This window comes from Metschnikowia bicuspidata, assembly GCF_001664035.1.
Source record: "Metschnikowia bicuspidata var. bicuspidata NRRL YB-4993 chromosome Unknown METBIscaffold_1, whole genome shotgun sequence".
Lineage (NCBI taxonomy): Eukaryota > Fungi > Ascomycota > Pichiomycetes > Serinales > Metschnikowiaceae > Metschnikowia > Metschnikowia bicuspidata.
The window spans coordinates 2005776-2029880 of NW_017387731.1; the positions used below are offsets into that span (position 1 = coordinate 2005776).

General features: G+C 48.2%; 14 protein-coding genes across 14 annotated transcripts; 6 read left to right on the forward strand and 8 right to left on the reverse strand.

The window, feature by feature from the left end:
* Nucleotides 1-430: 430 nt before the first annotated feature.
* On the forward strand, nucleotides 431-1237 carry NCE103 (carbonate dehydratase; the record flags this gene model as incomplete). The annotated part of the gene is made up of 1 exon (XM_018857021.1): nucleotides 431-1237. One exon carries the CDS (start codon nucleotides 431-433, stop codon nucleotides 1235-1237), a length of 807 nt encoding a protein of 268 aa, XP_018713792.1.
* Nucleotides 1238-1791: 554 nt separating this feature from the next.
* METBIDRAFT_76348 (uncharacterized protein) lies at nucleotides 1792-2463 on the reverse strand (the record flags this gene model as incomplete). Its single annotated transcript, XM_018858514.1, has 1 exon — nucleotides 1792-2463. The coding sequence occupies one exon, from the start codon at nucleotides 2461-2463 to the stop codon at nucleotides 1792-1794; it is 672 nt and encodes a 223-aa protein (XP_018713793.1).
* A 1522-nt stretch (nucleotides 2464-3985) lies between these two features.
* Nucleotides 3986-4813, forward strand: SYN8 (syntaxin; the record flags this gene model as incomplete). The annotated part of the gene is made up of 1 exon (XM_018857023.1): nucleotides 3986-4813. One exon carries the CDS (start codon nucleotides 3986-3988, stop codon nucleotides 4811-4813), a length of 828 nt encoding a protein of 275 aa, XP_018713794.1.
* A 146-nt stretch (nucleotides 4814-4959) lies between these two features.
* METBIDRAFT_76350 (uncharacterized protein) lies at nucleotides 4960-5382 on the reverse strand (the record flags this gene model as incomplete). The annotated part of the gene is made up of 1 exon (XM_018858515.1): nucleotides 4960-5382. The coding sequence occupies one exon, from the start codon at nucleotides 5380-5382 to the stop codon at nucleotides 4960-4962; it is 423 nt and encodes a 140-aa protein (XP_018713795.1).
* Nucleotides 5383-6251: 869 nt separating this feature from the next.
* On the reverse strand, nucleotides 6252-7393 carry METBIDRAFT_80774 (uncharacterized protein; the record flags this gene model as incomplete). Its single annotated transcript, XM_018859205.1, has 1 exon — nucleotides 6252-7393. Exon 1 carries the CDS (start codon nucleotides 7260-7262, stop codon nucleotides 6252-6254), a length of 1011 nt encoding a protein of 336 aa, XP_018713796.1. The 5' UTR covers nucleotides 7263-7393.
* Nucleotides 7394-8424: 1031 nt separating this feature from the next.
* METBIDRAFT_104031 (uncharacterized protein) lies at nucleotides 8425-9270 on the reverse strand. The gene has a single exon (XM_018853758.1). The coding sequence runs from the start codon at nucleotides 9175-9177 to the stop codon at nucleotides 8623-8625; it is 555 nt and encodes a 184-aa protein (XP_018713797.1). The 5' UTR covers nucleotides 9178-9270; the 3' UTR covers nucleotides 8425-8622.
* Nucleotides 9216-11135, forward strand: METBIDRAFT_29822 (glutamate--tRNA ligase). Its single transcript, XM_018855487.1, has one exon. It carries the CDS (start codon nucleotides 9365-9367, stop codon nucleotides 11051-11053), a length of 1689 nt encoding a protein of 562 aa, XP_018713798.1. The 5' UTR covers nucleotides 9216-9364; the 3' UTR covers nucleotides 11054-11135.
* Nucleotides 11136-14414, reverse strand: SMC5 (DNA repair ATPase; the record flags this gene model as incomplete). Its single annotated transcript, XM_018858516.1, has 2 exons — nucleotides 11136-14337; nucleotides 14374-14414. The coding sequence occupies 2 exons, from the start codon at nucleotides 14412-14414 to the stop codon at nucleotides 11136-11138; spliced, it is 3243 nt and encodes a 1080-aa protein (XP_018713799.1).
* A 1082-nt stretch (nucleotides 14415-15496) lies between these two features.
* On the forward strand, nucleotides 15497-16051 carry MLC1 (Mlc1p; the record flags this gene model as incomplete). The annotated part of the gene is made up of 2 exons (XM_018859413.1): nucleotides 15497-15499; nucleotides 15626-16051. The coding sequence occupies 2 exons, from the start codon at nucleotides 15497-15499 to the stop codon at nucleotides 16049-16051; spliced, it is 429 nt and encodes a 142-aa protein (XP_018713800.1).
* Nucleotides 16052-16183: 132 nt separating this feature from the next.
* METBIDRAFT_104071 (uncharacterized protein) lies at nucleotides 16184-17251 on the forward strand. The gene has a single exon (XM_018853762.1). The coding sequence runs from the start codon at nucleotides 16554-16556 to the stop codon at nucleotides 17085-17087; it is 534 nt and encodes a 177-aa protein (XP_018713801.1). The 5' UTR covers nucleotides 16184-16553; the 3' UTR covers nucleotides 17088-17251.
* Nucleotides 17252-17416: 165 nt separating this feature from the next.
* Nucleotides 17417-18580, reverse strand: METBIDRAFT_38160 (ribosome dissociation factor; the record flags this gene model as incomplete). The annotated part of the gene is made up of 1 exon (XM_018856964.1): nucleotides 17417-18580. The coding sequence occupies one exon, from the start codon at nucleotides 18578-18580 to the stop codon at nucleotides 17417-17419; it is 1164 nt and encodes a 387-aa protein (XP_018713802.1).
* A 364-nt stretch (nucleotides 18581-18944) lies between these two features.
* Nucleotides 18945-20631, reverse strand: ARC1 (Arc1p). The gene has a single exon (XM_018853760.1). The coding sequence runs from the start codon at nucleotides 20450-20452 to the stop codon at nucleotides 19310-19312; it is 1143 nt and encodes a 380-aa protein (XP_018713803.1). The 5' UTR covers nucleotides 20453-20631; the 3' UTR covers nucleotides 18945-19309.
* Nucleotides 20632-20810: 179 nt separating this feature from the next.
* METBIDRAFT_9598 (uncharacterized protein) lies at nucleotides 20811-21878 on the reverse strand (the record flags this gene model as incomplete). The annotated part of the gene is made up of 1 exon (XM_018859414.1): nucleotides 20811-21878. The coding sequence occupies one exon, from the start codon at nucleotides 21876-21878 to the stop codon at nucleotides 20811-20813; it is 1068 nt and encodes a 355-aa protein (XP_018713804.1).
* A 784-nt stretch (nucleotides 21879-22662) lies between these two features.
* On the forward strand, nucleotides 22663-23820 carry METBIDRAFT_29827 (uncharacterized protein). Its single transcript, XM_018855488.1, has one exon. The coding sequence runs from the start codon at nucleotides 22752-22754 to the stop codon at nucleotides 23625-23627; it is 876 nt and encodes a 291-aa protein (XP_018713805.1). The 5' UTR covers nucleotides 22663-22751; the 3' UTR covers nucleotides 23628-23820.
* The last annotated feature ends 285 nt before the right edge of the window (nucleotides 23821-24105 follow it).

The following is a 24105-nucleotide window of genomic DNA, read 5'->3' on the forward strand; positions in this document are numbered from 1 at the left end:
GTCACAGCTCTGCTGCCACTCCATCAGCGCAGCGCCATTGTTCGCAGTGCCCAAAAAAAAAAACGCGGCCCAAAACCCCGAGACCACCGGCGCCCGATATAAAGCGCCCATGATCCGCCCGTGAGCCCCCGCGTGAATGCTGCCAGTCACCGCCCGCCTCTCTGCTCGCCTCCCGCTGCCCCCGCTGCCCGGCCGCATCTTGCTCTCGACTCCTCCTTTCTCCCCAGCGCGCTCCCTTGCCACGTTCTCCCTGCGGGCCCAGAAATCCCGTCTCTCCACCCTGTCTTCGTGCTCGGTATCCGCCAAGCGCACGCTCCCTGACCAAGGCCGCCGCCCGCCCGCCACCGCCAGGCCCCAGAAAACCCCCGCCCCGCCGTTTGCGCACATATCCGCCCCGCCGCGCCGCCACTTCGCCCTCTCCTCGCTAACCATGGGCAGAGAAAACATCATGCACTACCAGTTGCAGCACGATCACGAGACCGACATCCCTCGTGACGTGGCTGCCGCCAAGGCCGCCCAGCCCGGGCGGCTGCCCGCCAAGCCGGCCGCGGCCCACGACAACTTCCCCTTCACCTTGTCCAAGGAGTCGTCCGTGCAGGACTTCTTGGCCAACAACAAGTACTTCGTGGACTCCATCCACCACAACCACTCCAACCAGATCTTCGAGTTGAACGGCAAGGGCCAGTCGCCACACACGCTCTGGATCGGCTGCCTGGACTCGCGCGCCGGCGAGGCGTGCCTCGCCACGTTGCCCGGCGAGATCTTCACCCACCGCAACATCGCCAACATCATCAACGCCAACGACATCTCGTCGCAGGGCGTGATCCAGTTTGCCGTGGACGTGTTGAAGGTGCGCAAGATCATCATCTGCGGCCACACCGACTGCGGCGGCGTGTGGGCCTCGCTCTCCAACAAGCGCATTGGCGGTGTGCTCGACCTCTGGTTGAACCCCATCAGGCACATCCGCGCGGCCAACGTCGAGCTTTTGAACAGCTTGAAGGACGACCCGCCGGCCCGTGCCAAGAAGTTGGCCGAGCTCAACGTCATCGCGTCCGTGCTTGCCTTGAAGAGACACCCCAGTGCACTGATGGCGTTGAAGAAGGGCGACATCGAGGTCTGGGGCATGATGTACGACGTCGGCTCCGGCTACCTTTCGGAAATCGAGATCCCGGACGATGAGTTTGAGGACTTGTTCCACGTGTCCGACGACCACGAGGACGAGCACAAGGCCCACTGATTGCGGCGGGCCGTTTCATGTACCATACGCTGACATACTTAATAGACGAACACTTATAGAACACTAAAGAATTCACTTATCGAACACTTGAGAGTTTACTTATAGAACACTTGCGAGTTCTCTTACAGAAACTTGCGAGTTCACTTATCGAACACTTACGAGTTCACTTATCGACAGCAGTCACGAGAACACACGAGAACACTTATCGACAACACATTTCGACAACACTTGGACAACACGCTAGAAAACTCACGAGATCACCGACGAGAACACTACTCCGACTCCACTGACCTTGATCGGGTCGCGCGTGCGTAAACTTTCTGCATTAGTATACTCTTTTGAACAATCTCATTCTCCGATCCTCCGCCTCCCATCGCCAGGCCTGGTCTCGGCTCGCTTGTCCTGTGTCACATGTGTGCGCACCCCGGTGTACTTTTGAGAGCTGTCTCCCTTGGAATTCAGGATTCGGCGCCCGAACCTCGACCCCCATTGGGCGGCCGCCCTTCCAGGCCGCCGGTTCTTATTTTCGTGTCGCATGTTTTCCGCGTCACCCGCTAGGTCGTCTCCCACTTCAAGTTGAATCTGCCCTCGGGCGTCTCGTAGTTCTCGATGATCTGCAACACCTCGTCGGCCGTGGTGGCAACATTGATGATTTCCCAGTTCTTCTTGCTGACGAACTCCGCGGCAACGGAGTCGGCAATGAACTTCAAAAAGTTGTCGAAAAACCCGTCGATGTTGTACACCACAATGGGCTTGCCGTGGATGTTGAGCTGGTGCCACGTGACCACCTCCAACAACTCCTCCATAGTCCCGTATCCGCCGGGCAACGCCACGAATGCGTGCGCTTCCTCGCCCATCAATCTTTTCCTGGTGTGCATGTCATTGACCAAAGTGGTCTTTCCGTACTCAGCAGAGTCCGGAATGGGCGTCGACCCGTCGTGGTTGTCAATGCCCTCCATTAACTTCTTGTTCAATGCGTCCTCGGTGGTCCGTTCCCTGGATATCAAGGCCTCGGGGATTATGCCATGGACATATCCTCCGTTGGTGGCACAGCCACGTGCAACGGCGCCCATGAGTCCAGTGGATCCGCCTCCGTACACAAGGCCCCAGTTTTTGGCAGCCAAAAGCTCGCCCAACTTGGAGGCGCTTTCAGCAAACACCTTATCTTTCCCGAACGACAGGCCGCAAAATACGCAGATGGTCTTCACGGGGCTTGGCGCAGTCATTGTGTGTTATGGATGTGTTCCGGGTGTGTTTCAAACTGTGGCTTTTGGTGTGGTTTCCAGCTTGGGGTGGGAAAACTATGTGGTGGGCGAGTGTGGTGAGGTGGTCTTTCGTGTTATATAATTGCTAGCAGGCCACGCGGGGACCGCGGCTTTTCCGGCGGACCCCGGTGATAAGCTCTGGATACGGTGCCGCGGCGCCACAGGCTGCCAGATCTGGCAAATCAGGAAGCGGCGATTCGAGATCCCATACGTAAAAAAAGATTATACTAATATGGCCGTGAACAACCCAAATTTGGTTGCCTTCCAAGGGGTAGGCCGTTGGGCTCTGTCCTGTCTTTCGGCTCGGATCCTGTTCGCATGTCTTGTCTAAAGGAACAGATCTTCACTCGCGTAAATTAGCAGTGCCACGTATAAATGTAGCCTGTTGAAGTCGCACAACGTGCGCATTTTAACTATTGATTGGGGACATGAGGTTATTTACTTCTGCTAGTGAATCCTTTGCTCAGTTCCTTCGCGAGAAAGATGAGTCGTGAAGCTTTCACTGAATCTTTACACGCCCTTCCTTTGAGTTTCTTTCAAATTCTTCGGTGTCATTTTTATTTTGTGGGGGCTCTTTTGATTCCTCTCTTGAAGCTGTACGATTACTCACTCCTCTTGCTGCTGCCGGTGGCCAAAAGAAACCTCACCAGGCTTGTTTGTCAGGGCAACTGCTGAAGTTGTGATGTCCTGTAACACTTCCGTCTTCTAGTAATATTTTGTAGGAGGAGCCATGGTTCACGGATCAGCACTCGTAAAGGACCTGTTCCAGATTGGCCTCAAGACTGTTTTTCCCACAATTCACTCTTGTACTTCTGTCAACATATCACCTGGTCCTCTTGGCTCCAATGTATCTCTTATTCACCTGCAATGCAAAATTAGCGAATAGTATTGGAGGCCTTGTGACCAAAAAGCGAACATGCAAGGGTCATGTGGGGTTCGCTGGTAAAAGCCCTGATTATCAAACACAACTCTTGACAATCATTTTATTACTTTACGCAGCGTAGTGCATTTTTTCAATCAGAGGAGCGAAGCCGGTGCAATTAACACACTCAATAAACAACATTTGCATCCACGCTATACCCTCGAGAGTGGAGTGTCGAGCGCAGTTAATTCCAGCAAAAAAAGCAAGCAAATATACCATGAAGAAACCCCAGTGTGAGACTCGAATAGATGGAAAGAGGGACTACCTAAAAAGTGAAATGACGGTTTTGGGATCACTTTATCGCTTCATTCTAGCACGACCAGACTGGATCGGGTATATGCGCCATCAAATTGAAACACACCGGTCCAAAAAAAAAAACATTTCAAAGCCTCCAGCCTCATTATGTTATAAGTGTTTCTCTAACTTTGATAACTAGTACAAAATGGCCCCAAGCTGTTGAAAAAACAGGTTATGGCACAACCTTTTCTTTCCCCACTCACGTGACCCGATATCGCATATTAGTTGCCACGATCATTGTGCTTGTTCAACTACACGGGCACTATGAGCGTTTCCACAAAATCCATCAAGACTCAGCTTCAAAAAGTTAATATCTATATAGAGCAACTCGGTGACCTCCTTGATGAAAGAGAAAGACTTGTGAGCGTTTTGCACCTCACGCCTTCAAATCTAGACAACTTGGATGTAATCAACCTATTGGCGAAGATCAAGGCGGGCCTTGATTATGCACAAGAGGATCTTTCATCCGGTATTTCCAAGGATTTATCTGCTGAGCTTCTCAAGGTGGCAAAGGCTTATTCAGAAGCGGCTGCACCACTACAAGACGATGTGTACATCAACATTGAGGAGTATTTATTTGAGCCTCTACGTAACGACGAGCAGAGTACCAAAAAGAGCGTGCGATTCAAGGACTACGATTCTGAGGAGGAAGTAGATGAGACTACGCAGATGCGCAACCAACTTATGGGTACTTCGGGAAACTTCAAACCTTACAAAGATTCGACAGGCGATCCCGAAAGCGAGGACAGTGTCGACGCAGATAGGAACACGCTTCTGTCTGTAGACACATCAAATCAGGAGATGTTTGCACAGCATCAGCAGCAAATGTTAGAGCAAGACCAGAATTTGGACGTCCTCCATCAAAGTATCCGCACACAGCATAGAATGGGGGCCCATATCAACGAGGAGCTTGATGAGCACTTGATTTTACTCAACGATTTAGAGGAAGGCGTTGATGGGTCGCATACGCGTATACGACGGGCAACAAATGGAATTGTCAAGTTCAGGCGAAAGGCAAAAGAGAACGGCAGCTTAGTTACCATTGTGGTGTTGACTGTGATATTGATATTGTTATTGGTTGTATTGAACTGAGCGGCTATCGATAGAAGAAGGGTACGAAGTTGACAGCAACAGTATTTCCAGAAACATAGCCAGCTTGATGCGGCACCCGGTTCTTGGCCTATATAGGCATGCAGAGTGGACTGTAATAAAAGAAAGTATGAGAAACACTCAGTAGGTTAGAAATTGAAATCCTCATTTGCCTCTTCACTCTCGCTGAAAAACCAGATGAACACGCTGATGTCACTGTACACTATGAGGCCACCCAAAACACTCATGACCAACGAGCCTAATCCGATCAAGTTGGTGTGGTAGAATGTTAAGGGTAACGAGATCCCGCTCACAAGAAGAAGTCCCGTGAAGAACTTGGAAAATTCTTCCAACGCCGTTGGTGCATTTCCGTGGTCGTTGCTAAAAGTAAGAAAATCATCTCTGTTACTTTCGATCGCAGACAGTACAATGTTCGGCAACGGCGCCACGAGAAAAATGGCAATGACCCAAAGCGGGAGCCAATTATTGTATAAGGCACATGAGAGCAAAATTAGGAGAAACCCAAAGGCGAGAAATGCCAGGAGAAAGATGATTTTGTTGAGCGGGTTCATGATTCAATTGTTGCTGATGGAAGTCAACGCTAGTTCGAGATTCAGTCTGATAAAGACCCACTCTGTGTGCACGCCCGTATCTCAGGCGGCCTGAGACAATATGTGTACTCACGTACAATGAAACAAAAATGTGTATTGGTGCTGACTGGCATGATTTTGCTGCAAAACTTCTACAGCTTGGTTTATTGATAAAATGAAATATTGTGTTATTTTCTTTCCATGATACCGGTTGGGTGTAACAACATGTGGCTGGAACCACCCCCGGTAGTCCGTGGTGCGAACACCCCACAGCTATGAGCCCGCTCATTTTTAGTGATTTCAAACGATTCAGAATATTCCGACGTAGATTGTATTATTCAGATTACATGAACTCTTTTTAGAGTCCAGGATACTCAAATCTAGACGCCGATCTTGGGTTTTCTCTTGTTCGTGACCTTTTCGAATTTTCAGCATGAATTCTAAAATTCACTTTTGTTTAATTGCAATAAACGTCTAGCGGAGGTAATATTTTCGTAAAGTGATATTTCCTGAACTACAAAAAAGTATTACATCAAAACTTATTTTCGTCTTCAAGTATCACCCGAACTGTTCCCCTGGGACTCATTACAATCATTTTCCATTGGCAGTCTACTTATGAAGGAAGTCAATATAATAAATACAATCCATTCTTTGCTAGATTGGCCAGTATAACAGGACAACAGCATTCTCTTTTTCAAGTTCTCAAAGAACTAATAAAAAGACAATCAAGCTTTATTATGATTGTAATTTTATTCAGAATATACGGAAAGTGGGAGAAAAAGTAAATACAAAAACAGAAACAAAATTGCCACGCTTCTCCAACGGACCGTGGCTTTAGTCCCTATGTAACATTATTTGGAGTTCCAGAACCAACCCGGCTTTGCATTCCCATGTTCGCTCTTTTCTTCCACGGAAGCCCATGTGCTAGCACCCTGAGGTTTTCGTCTCACAATGCTGTTCGTGACCGACGTACCATCACTGAAATACTCCGTCTTTGTCTCTTTCGAGACTATTTCACCAGAAGATTCTGTATTTGTGGTGCTTTTTGAGGAGGTCCCCACTAAAGTCTTTTCACCCTCGTTATTGATGTCCGATCCTTTGGTAAAACTGCTATAGTTATACTGATAATTCTGTCTCATTTCTTGCTGCTGTTGGTCCAATATTTTCTTCTCGTTTTCATATTTGGTGTTTTTCCAGTTCAAGAGATCATTGAACTGCCTGAAAAAGACACCTTTAGGTCCCAAGTTGATCGCCCCGTCTTTGTTGGGGGGAGCTAAAAGAGCCTGCTCCTCAAAGTCTTCTTTAGTTACGATTTCATCCGCCAATTGTTTCTTTCTGTATTCCAAGAAATTAGCTGGTATTTTGCTATTGGGAAACAAGCACCTCCAATATCCGTCGGCATCCCATAATGACACCCCTTCTTTCTTCATACATGTATTGAACTCTTTAGGTGTGGGTCCCTGATACGCAAACATACCGTACGGGGTCACGCCACTGGGTTCACTAAACAAATTGAAAAGATTAAGAGGCGACCTAGAGAATACAGGAGGCTCTATGTCTGTACTGCGGCTTTGGTATGGGCGATTGAAGTAGTAGTCTACCCCATGTGCCTGGTCTTCGTCCTCATCACGTGACTCAAACAACCAAGGAAGAATCTGGTGCTGGTCATATGTGTGGCCTACAATTTTTTTTGTCATTCTTGAAAACCGGTCTGTGAGATCATTGATATTGCCAAAAAATGTATCAATTTCATCGTCGAAGGGAGACAATGCGTCAGTTTTGGAACCCCCGACATGATCTTGCGCCCCTCCATCATTGCGCTCCTGCCAGCTGCTGAAAGTGCCATCGTCTTTTTTAGACATGTGTGAGTGTTTAATCAAAAGTTTTAGTTGCGATAAGGAGAATGTAATACACCTAGGCTTTTCTTGTGAGCACAGTTTTTGCGTATCAAGTAGTACGGCTGTTGATGGTTCGACTGGTAGCTCTGGGGACGTGGGGGTACTACTGGTTTATATAGTGCGCGCATGACGCTTTGGTTAAAGCGTGTAGGAGATATACCCGCGATAGAATTCTACAGAAAAAGATACAAACCAGGTCACGAAGAATGCAATAATCTATAAAATACAAGTTCTAGGAAACTGAGATTTTAGTGTCCTAATGTCCTTGAATCATAGTGTTTGCTTGACCCTCCATCTCTGTTGTCTTTCATTGTGCTTGTAGGTTAGTGCGCCTGCTTCAGGGCCATACCTACGCTCCGTCTTTTCAATATTGAGTTGGATTTTTGAAAGTACTTCCACATTAATTCTACAGAGAATGTTATATTAGCCGCTCAAAAAGGTGGTTTGATTTGATGTTAGGAAGTCATGCGCATAAAATGTATAAAATAATGGATATAGAGCTAGTTGATTGTTGAGAGAAAGCACGGCTCAGAAGATCTCTGTACTGGAATACGACACTCATTAAAACTCTCTCTTGAGTTAATAGTGCAAAGAAAAAAAAAGAAGAATAAGATCTAATCAGAAGTCTCTTCCCCGTCTGAGCTTGATTGTCTACGTGGGCAGATACTTTGAATGACCCGTGTCACCCACTGTTATTATTCTAGTCGGTGAGTAAACGATGTCGTGTAATTTAGGATTTGTTTTTGTATCTAAGATTTCTCTTTGTATCTTTTACAACCTAGATCGGCTATAACAACAGAATTTCGGGAAAGATAGAGGCCATGTATGGCGATAGAGATTGCGGAACATGATTTGTATTTCAGGGGCACCAAGTTCCCGCGATGGCTGGACTCAAGTCTTACTACAAAAGTCACATATCTAGGCTTCATTTAATTTTCAGTGATATATTGCGAAAAGTCAGAACAAACTTGAAGTATGTGTGCTACCGGGAGATTCTTGTGACATAGCCGTTAAACCGCGTCTGCTTTGGCCGAGCATAGAAGATACAGACTAATAACAAAAGAGCAACAAAGTCATATTCCTCTTCAAGTCACAGGATGTAAAGTTAGGCAAAAAATTACATGCTGTATTATTTTCTATAAGCTCGGGCCTCCAGCACGCCGGCGCTGTCGTGGTGGCTGGTCCCTATATACCATCAATGGGCCTGCCTTCTCCAAAAACCGTTCCTGTTTCCATAAATATATCGTACAAAATCTGCTAGCACTAGCTGCCTTCCGTAGAGAAACACATGACTCACCACCTAGGCATGTCTCGTGCTGGTCACCTAGGGGCCCTGCTTGTACTGGGCGTAGTCGTTTCTTTTCCCACCAAAGAGATGCTGGTGCAAAAACTGCCCACTGTGCCGCCTAGCCTTCAGTACCGCTTGCCCATAGAAAGCCATCTGATCTGGTCTTTGCATCGCATGGTTCATGTAGCCGGGCGCCATGGCCATTGTACTGTTCATTGTTTCCTGGACCTGGATTGCCGTGGCCACCGGATCGGAAGGAATCAAAGGAAGAAATTCAGCATCTGACAGCAAGTCAAACAGTTTGTGGAGGTAAAACTGCTGGATGTGTCTTTTATGCGTGTTGATCTGGCTCTGTTGGCTCTGCTGGGCCTGCTGGGCCTGCTGGGCCTGCTGCTGCTGCGACACCGATATGTTACCAGGCAGTGCTGCCTGTTGTTTTCTGTTGTATTGAGACATACAGATATAGAGGCGAAGGTTACAAGGCGAAATATGGAGGGGCGGAAGCTTGGTTGTGTGACGTTGGGTGGACTGTCGTGAAGATCGAGGCTTCTGGCTCGTCGAAAATTTTGCGGCAATTGAAGAGGTGTGCATGGAGCCTTGGGCTCGCTCATAGTCTGGGGCCCAACCTAACTACTTTGAGGCACTCGTCTCAGGCAGGCCAGACTAACTATCTTACTTTTCTCCAGTTGCCAGGAACAGGAAGCAGGAAAACACTTTAGAATCGAGTCACCGGCAATCACGAGCTGGGTCATATTTTCGCCACGGAATCTGTGTTACTATGCGCTTCTCGCTACGGCTCCTTGCGAGTCTCAGGCCAACACCCAGCATCAAGGGCAACCCGCTTGTCCTGCTGAAATTACGTCCCGGAACCCCAGGGCCCGACACCAAAACAACATCGGGTGCCAGATCCGCCCTCAAATCTGCAGCCACGGCATTTCCGCTGCTTTCCCTAAGGAAGGAATCCGTGCACCCAGATTCGCCTGCAAGAACCAGATTTGCACCTTCGCCCACGGGTCTCCTACACTTAGGTTCATTGCGCACGGCTCTATACAATTACCTCCTAGCTAAACAAACAAAGGGCTCGTTCATCTTGAGATTGGAGGACACGGACCAGAAACGGCTTGTTGCGGGCGCCGAGCAGAATATCTACGACTCGCTCAAATGGGCAGGGCTCGATCCAGACGAATCGCCCGAAATCGGCGGTCCCCACGGCCCATACCGCCAGTCAGAAAGAGGGCACATATACCAAAAGTACGTGGACGTTTTACTCGCGAAGAACCTGGCGTACAAGTGTTTTTGCTCCAAAGACCGGTTGCTCAGTCTCCGGGAGACTGCACAGAAACTCAAGCCACCAACTACGGTCACTTACGACCGGAAATGTCTCCACAACGGTGAAGAAAGTACTGCTGGCCATAACGACGGGCAGGAGTACGTCATCAGGTTCCGCGCTCCGGAAGTCTATGACAAAATAGAGGACTTGCGCCACGGAATACTTGACCTCCAGCCTCAGTATAACCATGCAGATCGCCGATACGATGATTTCGTGATCATGAAGCTGGACGGCTTGCCCACCTATCATTTTGCCAACGTGGTAGACGATCACCTCATGGGAATCACGCACGTGATCAGGGGCGAAGAGTGGCTCACGCTGACGCCGAAACACGTCGCGCTATACCATGCGTTTGGCTGGTCCGTGCCCAAGTTCGTGCACATTCCGCTCTTGACAAGTCTCGAGGACAAAAAGCTTTCAAAGCGTCACGGTGATGTGAGTGTGTCAAGTTTCGAAAAAAAAGGTATTCTCCCAGAAGCCTTGGTGAACTTCGTTGCGCTTTTCGGGTGGTCTCCACCAAGACCTGAGATGGGAAAGAAGGTCACAGAAGTCATGTCGTTGAAAGAGATGAGTCAGAAATTTAGATTGGATAACATGACCAAAGGCAACGTGAAAGTTTCAGAGAACAAGTTGCTTTTCTTCAACAAGCAGCATCTCGCCCAGAATCTCCGTGATCCGCAAAAATCGCCCTTGCTTATAGAAACGGAATACCAAGCATTCCTGGAAAGAACGAGCGGCCAATTCAATAAAGACTATTTCGAGAAATGCATCTTCATTGCTATGGGACACCTTGAGAAATTATCGGATCTTCTTGACGTCCATCCATATTTCTTTAAAGACGTGGACTTTTCCCAGGCGAAGCCGCCTAAGAAACTCAGTGAAACAATCACAATATTGCGGGCAATCACAGAGCTTTCAAAGGAGCTGCAAGCAATCATCTCTATTGAAAAAATCGAAGAGGCTTGCCCCGAATACCCAACTCTGTTGATTATGCAGAGTCTTCGATTTGCATTGACTGGAATGGTCCCAGGTGTTAATATTGCTGATGTCCTGACAGCAATTGGCTATGAAACCTACTTGCACCGCTTGGAATCAGCCATCAAGTATCTTCTGGACATCGGCAAATCTGACCAGTGAACCTAATAAGCGATTTAGTTGTGTAAACATGTAAATATAATAGTAGTCTCTCAATCATATAACCAAGAGAATTTTTATTCAGCTATGCCGTGGCAGCACTGATTTTCTGAAAGTTCAAGAACTTTCCTGGCTTCTTGGGGTCATTCTTCTTCAAGTATTGGCCGGTGAAAATGCAGTGGACGGTCATGTCTGGATGGTAGTATAAGCCTGTAAGAAGTTTGGGAGTCACCAAGAAATATTGGGACTGCCCATTCTTACAAGCAGTATCAACTAAATATTTGTGTGCCATCTTCTCGTTTTTTGGGTCCATGCCTTGGTTGATTTCGTCAACAATACGAATAGGTGCACTGGTGAGACCTTGAAGAGACATGATGAAGAAAATGGTTGAGACTGCTCTTTCACCTCCTGATTGTGACTGATTATCAAGGACTTTAAGCTCAGCGTTTTCACGGAATTTGACAAGTATCTCCAATTTCCAGTCTCTAAAGCGCTCCAGCTTTTTCAATTCAACTTGCCCATCGCTTGCAACGGTAACAAACCTCTTTTGAAAGGCCCGGGATATTTTGTCCACTATGCTTGATAGTTCTTTCTCCCATGGGACAGATATTTCGTCTACCTGATTCTTTATGCGGTCTCTTTGCGCAGCTAGTTCTGGTAATCGTTTCTCAGCAGCATCAAGGTCTGCCCTCTTCAGTTTTAATAGATCAAGTGAGCCACGGTCCACATCCGCTAAAACGGTCAAGTCGTCTTCGAGTTGCTCAATTTTTCGCACAACAAATTGCTCATTTAGGTTATCTTCATCCATGTATTTCTGCACGAGGTTTTTTACAATCTCACGCTCCTCAGGAGTTAGGACTTGGCGTCGAACTTCCTCTGCAGCTTCACCTTTTTTATATTCATCACATTTAGCCTTTGCGCTTCGGTAGATCTCCCTGAGATCAACTTGTCTCTGTTCCACTTCCTTCAACAAGGATGTCAAATTCAATTCCTTGTTTTCGAGTTGTTGCTTCACAAGCTCAGCTCGTTTGAAATTGATAGTCTGGGAAACCATCTCCTTATTAATATTCACAACCTTCTCTGTGGCAGCTGAATAATTGACATAGAGTTCCAACAATTTTGCTTCCTTTGTCCTTATTTGCTCGCTATGGTCTTGAGTTGTGCTAGTGGTTAGGTGGCGAATACGCCCTTCTAAATGAGATATATTTGCCTCTAATCTCAGCTTTGCCTCTTGTTTCTTTCGTAGTGATCTGACTTCCAGATCAAGTTGACTCATTTCTTCGTCGACTTTCAGAATTTGGTCCTGAAACTTGGACTTTTCTGTTTCTAAGGACATGATTTTTTCTTGCATGTCTTTTAGTTCATCTCTCTGACGGACGAGTCTCTCCTGAATTTCACGCCTAACATCTTCAGATAAGCCCTCTTCCCCCATTATTTGTGCGTTTGCAATAACCTCTGTCAGATAGAAGATTTGTCTAGACCCATACTTCGACTGATTGATAACAAACAAATCATCACCTACGATGAATCTGCGGAAAAGCGTTTTTCCGTTTTTTGCAGGCTTCAAAAGAGTTTCCATCACATCAGGCCCTATTGGATTAAGTGAGACTGGAATACAATGCAAAAAAGACCTTTGGTTCAAACCTTTGAGCACGGCATCTGGCCCCGTAAAAAACTCAGATAAGTAACCGTCGAAACCTAGCCTTTTGAGCTCAGACAGAGACATTGGCTGCTGCGGAAGCGATCCGGAAACAACCCTCATGGGAACATTGAGATTTCTTGGTAGAAGTTTCGAAGCCTTTTGATAATTCATCTCGTGGTCGAAGAAAAATGCAAAGAGCGAGTTATTATCAATAACTTTCTCAAAATATTTAGCATACCTTCTATCTGTGACTTTGCAGCACACCACTGGAGCTTCAAAATACTTGAGATCTGGGGTTTTCTCTTTTCTTAATAGAGAATGAGCCTCGTAGGCGTTGTCCATAAGTTCTCGACGATAGCGCGAGCTTCTCTGTTTGAGAATTTCCAATCGGTCATTGCTCTCCAATTTCTTACGATCATCTCTGTAGATCAGCTCGCTGGAGTGTGCTTCTCGTTTTAAGCGGCTCAATGACAAATGCACGGTATCGAGTTCCTCCACTATCAGGGACTTTTCTTCGTGTTTTGTTTGGCGTTTTACAGTAAATTCTTGCAACTGCGAAAGGTCTAAAGGTTCCATCGACTGAAGTTTTCGGCAGATATCTTCTTTTTCGTGAACGCTTTTCTCAAGCTCTTTTTTCTGCAATTCTGTGCGTGATTTGAGAGACTCGATATCGTTCTGGGAAGCCGAGAAATTCAGCGCCATATTTTCTGCTTTTCTTGCCTGTAGATCGAACTCAGCTTTAATTTCCTTAAGTTTTGTATTGATCTTGTTGTGATTTTCTGTCGCATGGGCAAGCTGTTCGTTCACAGTAGACATCAACGTGGCCAAAGGCTTGACTTTACCAGCAAAATCTTGAAGGGCTTTTTTGGCAGCTTCACGCTCAATTCGTAAATTTTGCAACTTATCCTTCATGTCCTGGAGTTTTGCATACGGAAGTAGCTTTTTGTGGCAATTAATTTGATTGTTCTTTTCCTCGAACTCCTGGTATTTCTGCGCTTCAACTTCAAATTTTTCGACGTCCCCTCTTAGCATCTCAAGCTTTTCCTCTGAAACCAGTACGTCTTTTGTAAGGTCAACCCATCTTTCATCGAGCTCAATCAATTGTTTGTGTTTTTTCAAAAGCGTGGTATCTCCAACAGTTCTCTCGGTCTCTAGCAAAAGTTTCTCTGGAGAAAGCGACGCAAACTCCACGACCCTTTCTTGTGGTAGGAAGTGACAAAGATTGTCAAGTTGGACATTGAATTTGTTCACGATTTCACGAACACGCACAATATCCACCAGCGTGCCGTTGATTTTCCAAAGAGACTTAATCTGTTTCAAAATGATTTTGCGCTCGATGACAATGACTCGTTCCCCTGGAAAGTTTTTTATCGCAATTTCTATGGTGGCTTCTTTTTCACCCGACTTGATCATCATGTCCGTGGACTTCCGCTTGATCAAGTCGACTTTTCCGCCCAATCCCAAACACACGGCTGCTACAAACGTCGATTTGCCAGTTCCATTGGGCCCAATAATCATATTAAGGGACGGAGACAAGTGAAACTCGCCATATGAATACGTGGTGAAGTTCCATATCCGGAGGGAAATAAGATTTCCAGGTTTGAATTTTGAATACGCGTCTTCATTGGATTCCTGCGCTAGACCACTAGATTTAGAATACAGATTATTCTGTTGGACAAACGGATTTATTTTCCGACGCTTTGCATGCAGATTAGTGGTCATAGCTTCGGAGAAGCCAGGGTATTTCTTGCAAAACTTAAGCAATGGTGTTTTTATACAATCCTCTTGACGTAGTGTCGTATGTGCACTAGATGATGTTGTGCCTATAGGCGCGACCTTGAGGTTCTGGAATGTACGGATGCTCGAAAGTGATTGCACCGAGAAGTTTTCGAAACTATGGATTGTGTATTTTGCTCCCAGAGCTATGTCATTGTTCCCTTGTAATTGACCCTGAACACATGGAAAAAATAATTAGGATCGGTGTACGAATGGAGTGCCTTCGGTTATTAAACTCTATATAAATTGTATGTTTCACCCTCGATTTCAGGAAAAAAATTCTTGGTGTGGAGCAAATGTCCGTTGATTCTACTCAGATTGAATAGCATACTCAATTGTTAGAGATGATGTGAAGTTGAATATTGTGCAAACCATTGAGTGTCTAATATTTGCGTTGCTAGATCTTGCTGATAGCAGGGTAGAATGTTTCGAGAGACTTTTATCCTTTACAAGAGACCGGGGATGATATACATGAAGGATGCATTTGAACAATTGTATGGTGACAACCGAATGAAAACTTGTGTCAATTTTCCATGAAGCAACCATTCTGTTTGATTGGTGCACGTGTTGTGAACACTCAGTTCAGTGTACATGCATGAATTTGCAAAATAGCCATCGCAGAATTTGATGTGATCAGAAATCTTATTCTTTGAAGCGCTTAAAAGACTTTCTGATCTACAACGCTCTGATCTACTTCCCGTTACATGAAATTCGTATCGCAAATAAAACGATGCAGATATATCTTTCTCAAGCTCAAATGGACGGCAAGAGCCCCGAATATTGAAAAAATTATTCTCATTATCACAATTCTGAATTTCATGCGAAAGCTAAGATTGCGGACTGTTCATAGAAATCCAACTAATAGTAGGTTGTTGAAATATATTTTGAGCCACGACTGCGAAAAACACATCAACACTACCGCGCGACTGGGTCACGTGCTTAACGCATACATAAATATTGACTGATCTCGTTTTGTCTTGAAGCAACGTCAACTTAAGTTCAGTACAACTTAGTATCGCACCTCAGAAATGGTATGTCAAGAAACACAAAGAAAAGGAGCGCATTGAATTACATGCGCTCACATATGCCTCCATCCGACTATATCTTTTAGGATAGTCAACCCAATACTCGGCCCACATACTCACACCATTTTTTAGTCCAACACCAAGACTTACAAAGACGCGTTTGCGCTTTTCGACAAGAAAGGCACTGGGAAAATCCCTATTGAGCACTTGGGCGACTTGCTCCGGGCAGTAGGCCAGAACCCAACATTGGCAGAAATTGCCGAGTTGCAAGAATCTGTAAAACTGAGCGACTTCGACTTTGAAACATACCAAAACATCATCAACAGGCCCGACGGATTCAAGCCTTTGGGACTCCCTGAAGATTACATCAAGGGCTTTCAAGTCTTTGACAAGGACCACACGGGGTACATCGGCGTGGGTGAATTGCGGTACATTTTGACGTCGATTGGCGAGAAGTTGAATGACCTGGAAGTGGACGAATTGTTGAAAGGTGTGAACGTCACGGCCGATGGAAACGTGGACTATGTTGAGTTTGTCAAATCTATTTTGGACCAGTAAATGAAGAAATATCCGGATTTGTGGCGCTTCCGAGTGCCGCAGACGGAGTTCTATGGCACAACACAGTTTCACTCCGCCGAGCACAATCCATGAATGTGTTGCTATTACTATTTGCCGAGTTTATACCCTTCTAAATGAGTAAATTAGTTTCTCTGAGCACTTGAGATTTTTGTAGACTGCTCGGGACGATATTCGGACCCTGGGCACGTAGACTATCTGAATGTCCCTGATGAATTGCAAACTAGAGCGCTACATGTTACTACGGCGATCGTTGAACAGGGCTCCAAAAAACCAAAATACCAAAAAAAATCAGTTCTTTCGTTGCCTTTTATTATTATTTCAGAGTACCGAGACGTCTTGCCAACTATTGACCTATGCATGATGCTCGCTTTTTTTCGTACCTCACTGTCCTGGCAGTAGACTTCAACCAGTTTCTAAATGCCGGCTCTTATTCGACTTTTCAATCCAGCCCCCAACAAACGAAAAGACGTAACCATCAATTATGGAAGACCTGAAACCTAACCAGAGGCTTCATTTATATCCACAAGAGCGCTTGCAGACTGTGGGAGCCATTGCGGCGATGGCAGGCAGTGCACAGGGCTTTTTCAATGGAGTGAAATTATCATCTCTCCGGTATCTCACGGAAAATGCCCACCGGCTCCCAAAAACCGTTGGCGGTTGGTACTTTTATCACAAAAAGAAAAACTACATCATGCTTTTAGCCGGATTCAGGCAGGCGGCCACGTTAGCCATTAAATACTCCGCTGGTGCATCTGCGTTTTTGGGTCTAGAGGCGGGCCTTGACTATGTGCGTGGCACCACTGATTTTCTCAACACAACAGCTGTAGGCACAGTGTCCTCCTATATTTTCGGATCTGCCAATCACATGACGCGAGTGCAGAAATGGAGTTTTGTCAAAAAGGGCTCGCTTTTGGCGCTCTGCTATGGTATGGCCCAGGACGCCTTGATATACGGCCGGGGCGGCAATGTCTGGTATACGAAATTTGGGGCCGGCACCAGTAATATAAAAATTTAGAGCCTTCACGAGCCGCATATAGGGAACAGGAAAGGCGACGCAGGTGATTACTCTCACCTTATTTATCATGTGATCCAGGTCGACAGATGCTATACTTGGGGCACATATCTCGTGCTTACAAAGACTCTGGCATAACCTGACTCACGCCAAATAACAGAAGCACTATGTATGCTCATTCGGAGTACATGGGGTAATATGACATGGCCTTCATCGGGTCCATACACCTCATGGTGAGCGATAAATATTGAGATACAAGAACGAGAAAAATAGGTCTGGGAGCGAACACCCTCATTATCTATTAACAGTATATATGGTTCATCAACCCGTCTCTATTCGTCATCGTCATCTTCATCTTCATCATCGTCATCGCTCTCCAAATCAACGGGGTACTTGAGCAACACAGCCGCACCTGTTAACTGATCGAGTTGCACGCCGCAATCGTGGAGAGTGGAGAGCACGTACACATCACCACCCTGGTTTTTCACGTCTTCGCTGAGAGAAATGTAGTGCTTTCTTACGGCGATATCATCGCTGCGAAAGAGGGCATCTGTGAGCAAAAGACTCTTGACGGCACCCGATTCTACAGCCCGCACGACTTCTTTTGGCCCGTACCATGCACGGCCATCGTCCTCGTTAAGAACCTTCTGGAACTCTTCGAAAACCGCGGCCTCCTTGGCAAATTTTGTGTTGTTGAGGTTCTTCTGCACGCTTGGGTCCTTGAGTACCTCTTCCAAACCTTGAAGATACCCCGTTGACGAGTGCACGACCAAGAACTTGGACTTGTTTTTGAGAATTGTCTTGTTGTCTTCCTTGATGGCCGTATCCAAAAGCGCTTTATAGAGAGCCTGCGCCGTGAAACCAGGCGAGGCCAAGATGATGACCTTCAATTTCTCGATATCAAAGTTTCTACTGAGCGTCAGTTGCACCATGTCGAGGAACTTGGCCATGGCCTTGTCATGGGCACTGCCTCCGGCATCGCCGCGGCTTTTCCGGGGGATCGCCTTTTCGATCTTGTTTCGAAGCACGGTCATTTTATCAGTGACCAAGCATAGATGCGCCACGCCCTCTTGCAATACTACAGCGCCCACCTCGGCCTTTTTTTCCACGGAGGAGGCCTCCAAAACAATGCCGTAGCTAATGTCATCCCACTCTGGCTTGTTGATTTTGAGTGACTTGTTGAGCTGCACCTCGGCGGTGTGGTAGCTTTGGTTTGGAACATACTCGCTCTGTTCCGTCGTCTTGCCTCTGATCCTCATGGCCTCGTCACTGGGAGCATAGTCTACGGACTCCACAGCTAGTTTCAAGCGCACGTGAACGCGCTCGGCCTTTCCGCCCTCGGTCTTCTTGACGTTCCGAATCGACAGGAGTTCCACCACATCGCCTTTTTGGATGAGGTTGTAGAGTTGCCAGAGATCTTCTTTATCTTGCGGCACTAGTGAGAGCAGACCACTTTTGTCTTTCTCTAGTGCAATTGTCTTGTCGAGAAGCTTCATTGATTGTGTACGAAAGCTGTATATTTAGCCAAAGTGCCGCTCAGGGTCTTGGGAGTTTTGTTGTGGGGTCTTCTGACAAAAGAGCAGGTGATGATTGGGTACTGATTGCGCAGCTCACGTCACCTTTTTTTGCTGCTCGCTAATTTCGGTGCGGCTGGTCTCAGCATGTATAATTCGGCAGGTAGCGGGTTCAGAAGAAACGCGTTGCAATCATCCCTAGCAAGCTAATGTAATATGATACGTAAAGTTTTGCACTCTTTCTACACATGTGCGTCTGTAACGAACCTCTGCTTCAGGGCGAATATGTAGCCAGTAGCATATGAGGATTGCTGGCCGCCTGCAAGGTCAAAGGGCGCTTCTTGAGTTGTCACTCGTAACACTTAAACCGTCACCAAACAAATCGTAGAGGGTCTTCACGTGGCTGTGAAGATGTCTAGAAAACCTGCCAAACATCGCAACTTGACGTCAAGATACATCTAGGAAAGGAACCCACGAAGCCCACCTGCGTTAATTAGGTGTCTGCTATCCGGGAAGCAGTGTCCTTGCACACGGCAAAGACTGAGCCCGCACCAGCTCTGCCTGGGTTCTCCATGTGCCACTGCTCCCTTCTCACATATTTCTGTTCTGTCACATTCACTATAACTTGTTCTCATTACAACTATCTTTTCGATCAGCGCCCCCCCCTCAGCCAGCACACAGCAGTGTCTTCGGCCCGGAATCCGCGGAAGCTTACTTCACGTCGGCCTTCACGAGCGTGGAGTTCCTACATGGCTCGCCCTGGGCGTTGACCAATCTCGCTGGCTCCTTGCCCTCAACGGTGTAAGTAACATCGAAAGTTTCGGTGGTGGAGAACCCAGGCTGCACAGCCTCCCATACCTTTTTCTTAGGGTTCAACTGCTTCTCAGGCTCCGCGTTGTAGCCCTCGAAGAAAAGCTTGTCGCCGGGCTTGGACCCGGCAGGTGGGTTGACAAACTCCACGGTGTCCTCGGTGGACGCACACAACACCATGGCGCACGACTTGACGCCTCTCATGGACACAGGCTTCAAGTTGGCCACACACACCACGTATCTCTCCTGCATGTCCTCCAAGGGAATGTACTTCACCAACCCAGAGCACACAGTCCGGGGACCCTCGGCATCGCCCATGTCGATCGTCGACATGTACAAGGAGTCTGCGTCCGGGTGCTTCACGGCCTTTTGGATGAAGCCCACACGCAAGTCAATCATGCCTGGGTTAGGAGGCACGGCGGCGGCCTGCTGCTTGGCCTGCTGCTCGGCCTTGGCCTTTGCCTTGGCCTCCTTCTTGGCCTTGGCAGCCTCAGCGCTGGCCTTCTTGTCGGCCTCGGAAATGGCCTGGCCCTTTCCGACTTTCTTGTCCTGCGGAGCCTTTTCCTTGGCGGCTTCTGGAGCAGCTGCCTTGGCACCCGTTTTCTCGGCACCGGCAGCCTTGTCGGCGGGCTTTTTCTTCTCCTTGACTTCTCTGGCCACAGTGGCGTCGACGTCTACCTTCAATTTCTCGGCCTCAGGCACCTCGACCAAGGTGTTCTGCACCAAGTCCGCCCATCTCAAGATGTGTCTGAACTTGGCGTATTCCTCGGCGGATTTCCACTGCTGAGCGACAGGCAAAACCTTGGAGAAGAGCTGCACATCCACCTTGGCGGGCGCGTTTCCGGCCACAAACGTCTTGCTTCTCAAGTCGTTGTTCAAGATCTCCAAGGTCTCGGGCTCGTCCAATCTACTGGAAAGAGTGTGGAACTGGGCCTCAAGCGCCTTTCCCTCCGCGGACAATTCGGGAAAAGCCGAGTCCACGGCTTTCGAGACGTCTCTGAGGGGAAGCTTGGTGAATTTGGAGAGGAACGTGGCCATCTTCATGTATTTTACTGTGGGGCTGGAGGAGATGGAGGCGAGAAACGGGCCTTGGCTTTTACTCTGCGACCGTGCGCCATGGAAAATTTTGGCGGGGCACGTGACCCGCCGATTGCACCTGCCCGGTGCCCTCCAATTCCCTCTTGGTATAGTCGTCTCCAGGGCATTAGTTTCTCCTGCCAGATTGTCTGTGGGCGGTTGTGTTGGGGCAATTGTTTCTTTCTTGGATTCTGTCCGTGTGGTGTTGTACGAAGCATCTACCTAATTAGTTCTCACTGCATGTTCCCTGCGATGTTGACCTCTCCAAGAGCCATGCGCAACGTGTAAGAGAAACACATTGACAGATTCCACTTCCATGTCTGGGTCACCGGTTGTCCTCCTTGTAGTAAAGCTTGTTTTCCCACCGGATCTGGTCCATCGTGTCCATCATGAGCTGGGTCTCGCTCCAAGGCATCACCGCACATTCCTTCTGGCCTGCCTTGATCGCCGCCGCCACAGCGTTCGCCTCGTGAATAAACCCGTTGTAGCCGGACGTGACGGTGTCATCCCTGAGTTCAAGATCGTCCCTGCCGTCTCTGTAAACAACACGGATTTTCTGGGGCTGCGCCGGGTTGTGCGCATACATCTCCAACGTGCCGTGCGTTCCTTCCACCCTGAGAAAAGGCGACGGCCCATCGACATGGTTGCTGCTCGTGAGCACTGCCTGCTTGCCATCGTCAAACTTGACAATGTACGTGGCCACGTGGTCAACGCGGTCCTCAGGATCAAGCGTGAGGAACGATTTGACCTCGAATCCGGCGCTGCTGGACCCGGCCAATAGCGCCCGCATGTATGTCAAGGGATAGATGCCAACGTCTAGCGTGGCTCCAGCAGCAAGACCGATGTCACGTGCCCTGGAAGTCTTGGGGAGGCTGGCGACATCAGCGGCCATGGAGAAATCGGCCGTCATCCGATGCACATCGCCCAACACCTTCTGCTCATGGAGAAGCCTCCTTGCATGGCCGACTAGCGGAAAGAAACGCGTCCAGACAGCCTCCATGACAAACAAGCCGCTCTTCTCAGCCTCGGCCCACACCTCGCGTGCATCCGCCCCCGTGACGGTGAACGGCTTTTCACAAAGCACGTGTTTCCCGTGGCGCAAGGCCCGCATTACCTGGTCCTTGTGGCACGTGTGGGGGGTGCCGATGTAAACAATGTCTATTTGCGGGTTACAGAAAAAGTCAGTGTATATCTGTGCAACCGGCGCCACGCCCTGGTTGCTTTCGGGCGCCACGCCGTGCTTCTGTAAGAACGACTCGCCCCTGCCCGTGTCGGAAGAGCCCACGCTGATGATCACGTGGGCGTTGTCTCCATTTTTGTTGCTCGCGACCAAATCGTGCACAAACTGGCCCGAGATATTGCCTGCGCCAAGTATTCCCCAGCGAAGCGACATGATCCGATGTTTGATGGAGTGCGAGTGAGGCTATAGTGAGAGCGAGAATAGCGCGCGGTTTTCAAGTTGATCTGGCGCCTGGACCCTCTTTATATGGCACGGCGCCGGGGAGCCTATGCAGATCCAAAAGGGTCCTTGGCAACATTCCTGCGTTTTATAGGTGGCTGCTGGTATGGGTAACTTTTTACAAGAATAGCTGCTTCTATGAGCTGCTTCTATGAGCTGCTTCTATGAGCTGGTTATATGAATAGCTGGTTATATGAATAGCTGGTTATATGAATAGCTGCTTCCATGAATAGCTGCTTCCATGAATAGCTGCTTATATGAAGATCTGATATGAGCTGCTTCTATGAATATCTGCTGGAGATCCCCAGACACATAAGCCACCAAAGACGGACCCCGTCGACGCGGGGCAAAGCAGCCGCAACATGCCGACTCGTCCGACTAGTACGACTGCCACCTGCTCCCCAGGTTGTATTTCCGAGCCTGCTGCGTTTGGTTCCTGCTGCGCTCGTATGTGGTTGCATGGGGCTCCGGGTTGCATTTTTCCCCGGCGCGAGCAAAATGCAACGTCACGAGCGGCTCGGAATGCGGAGAGGCGCCAGGCCACCGGAAAGATAACGCATTCGCACGGCCCCGTGGACCGTAACCACGAGGACGGGAAGGAATAAATACGTCTTGAATGGAGTGAACATCCAATGCAACAAAAAAAAAACCCCAAGAATAAAGTGCCTGTTGGAAAGCAAGAGAGTCATTGAAAAAGGCTCCCTATCCAAAAACGAAAAAAAAACAAAACAAAACAAAAAAACAAGAACACAAACTTAAAAACAAAATAGCCACCATCCAACCGGTCGAACCAAAATTTTGTTCCCCATGGCTGTCTCCCATTTCCACCATGACCAGATCGCAGAGGTGGGCTTCACGGTGATCCGCGGTTTTCTCAGCCAAGACGAAATCGGCAAGTACAGGGCCGCCGCGCAAAGAATCGTGGACCACGCCAGGGCCGGGAAGTGGAAAGACGTGCGCACGCGCGGCAAGCAGTTCCCTCCTTGGCCCGAGAACTACAGCCCCGACATCTGGGGGGTTGGGGGGCTCATGCACCCGCAGCTCGGCGACATGTCCGTGCCGTTCCAGGAACTATACTCGGACACGAAGTTGCTCGACGTGGCGGGCGACATCTTGCAGACGGACAACCGTGGGTTGGCCCTCGAGCTTTTCAACATGCTCATCAATCCGCTCACGGACTTCGAGTTGGACTGGCACCGCGACTCCATCAAGCCCGAGGTGTCGCCGCAGGAGGAGGCCGAGCAGTTGCTCGCTGACCCCTATGCGGGCACCCAGTTCAACCTCGCGTTGACGGACGACAAGTGTCTTATCGTGGTGCCCGGCTCCCACAAGAGGCTCCGCACGGCAGAGGAGAGGGACAAGACCACGGACGACAGTAGGAAGAAACCCATCAGCGGGCAAATCACCGTGGACTTGCGCCCCGGGGACATCGTGTTCTACAACAACAACATCTTGCACCGGGCCGCGTACTCCAGCAAAGCCGTGCGCTTGACTCTCCACGGCTCGTATGGCCACCGCGCCCACGGCAAGGCCCGAGCACGTGGCGTGCTCCAGCATGGGGTGGGCCAATGGCTAGACGAGTTCAGGCCGGTCAACAGAAACATGGGCCATTTGGCCGACGGGTTGAAGGCCGTGGTGGAGGAGTTCAAGGGCCAGGACTTGGGGTACGCGCAGGATACCTAGCTAGGCTCCGTAGGGCCTCCCGGCAGCGGGCCCGTATCCGTGCAAGCCCCGGGACAGGCCTTGTATGGAGCCAGTGCCGTGTTTTTGTTTTTCGTACCACTCCAACATAATCGTTGTATCATATACAATCGTTGTATTATATACGATCGTTGTGTTCAATATAATAGTTCTTTTCCATACAATCGTTGCGGCCAATATAATTGTTGTGTTCAATATAATCGTTGTGTTCAATATAATAGGAGTATCATTACAATCGTTGTCTCCAATATAATCGTTGTGTCCAATATAATCGTTGTGTTCAATATAATCGTTGTTTTCAATACAATCGTTGTGGCCAATATAATCGTTGTGTTCAATATAATAGTTGTTTTCAATACAATCGTTGTGGCCAATATAATCGTTGTGTTCAATATAATAGTTGTGTTCAATATAATAATTGTTTTCAATACAATCGTTATGGCCAATATAATCGTTGTGT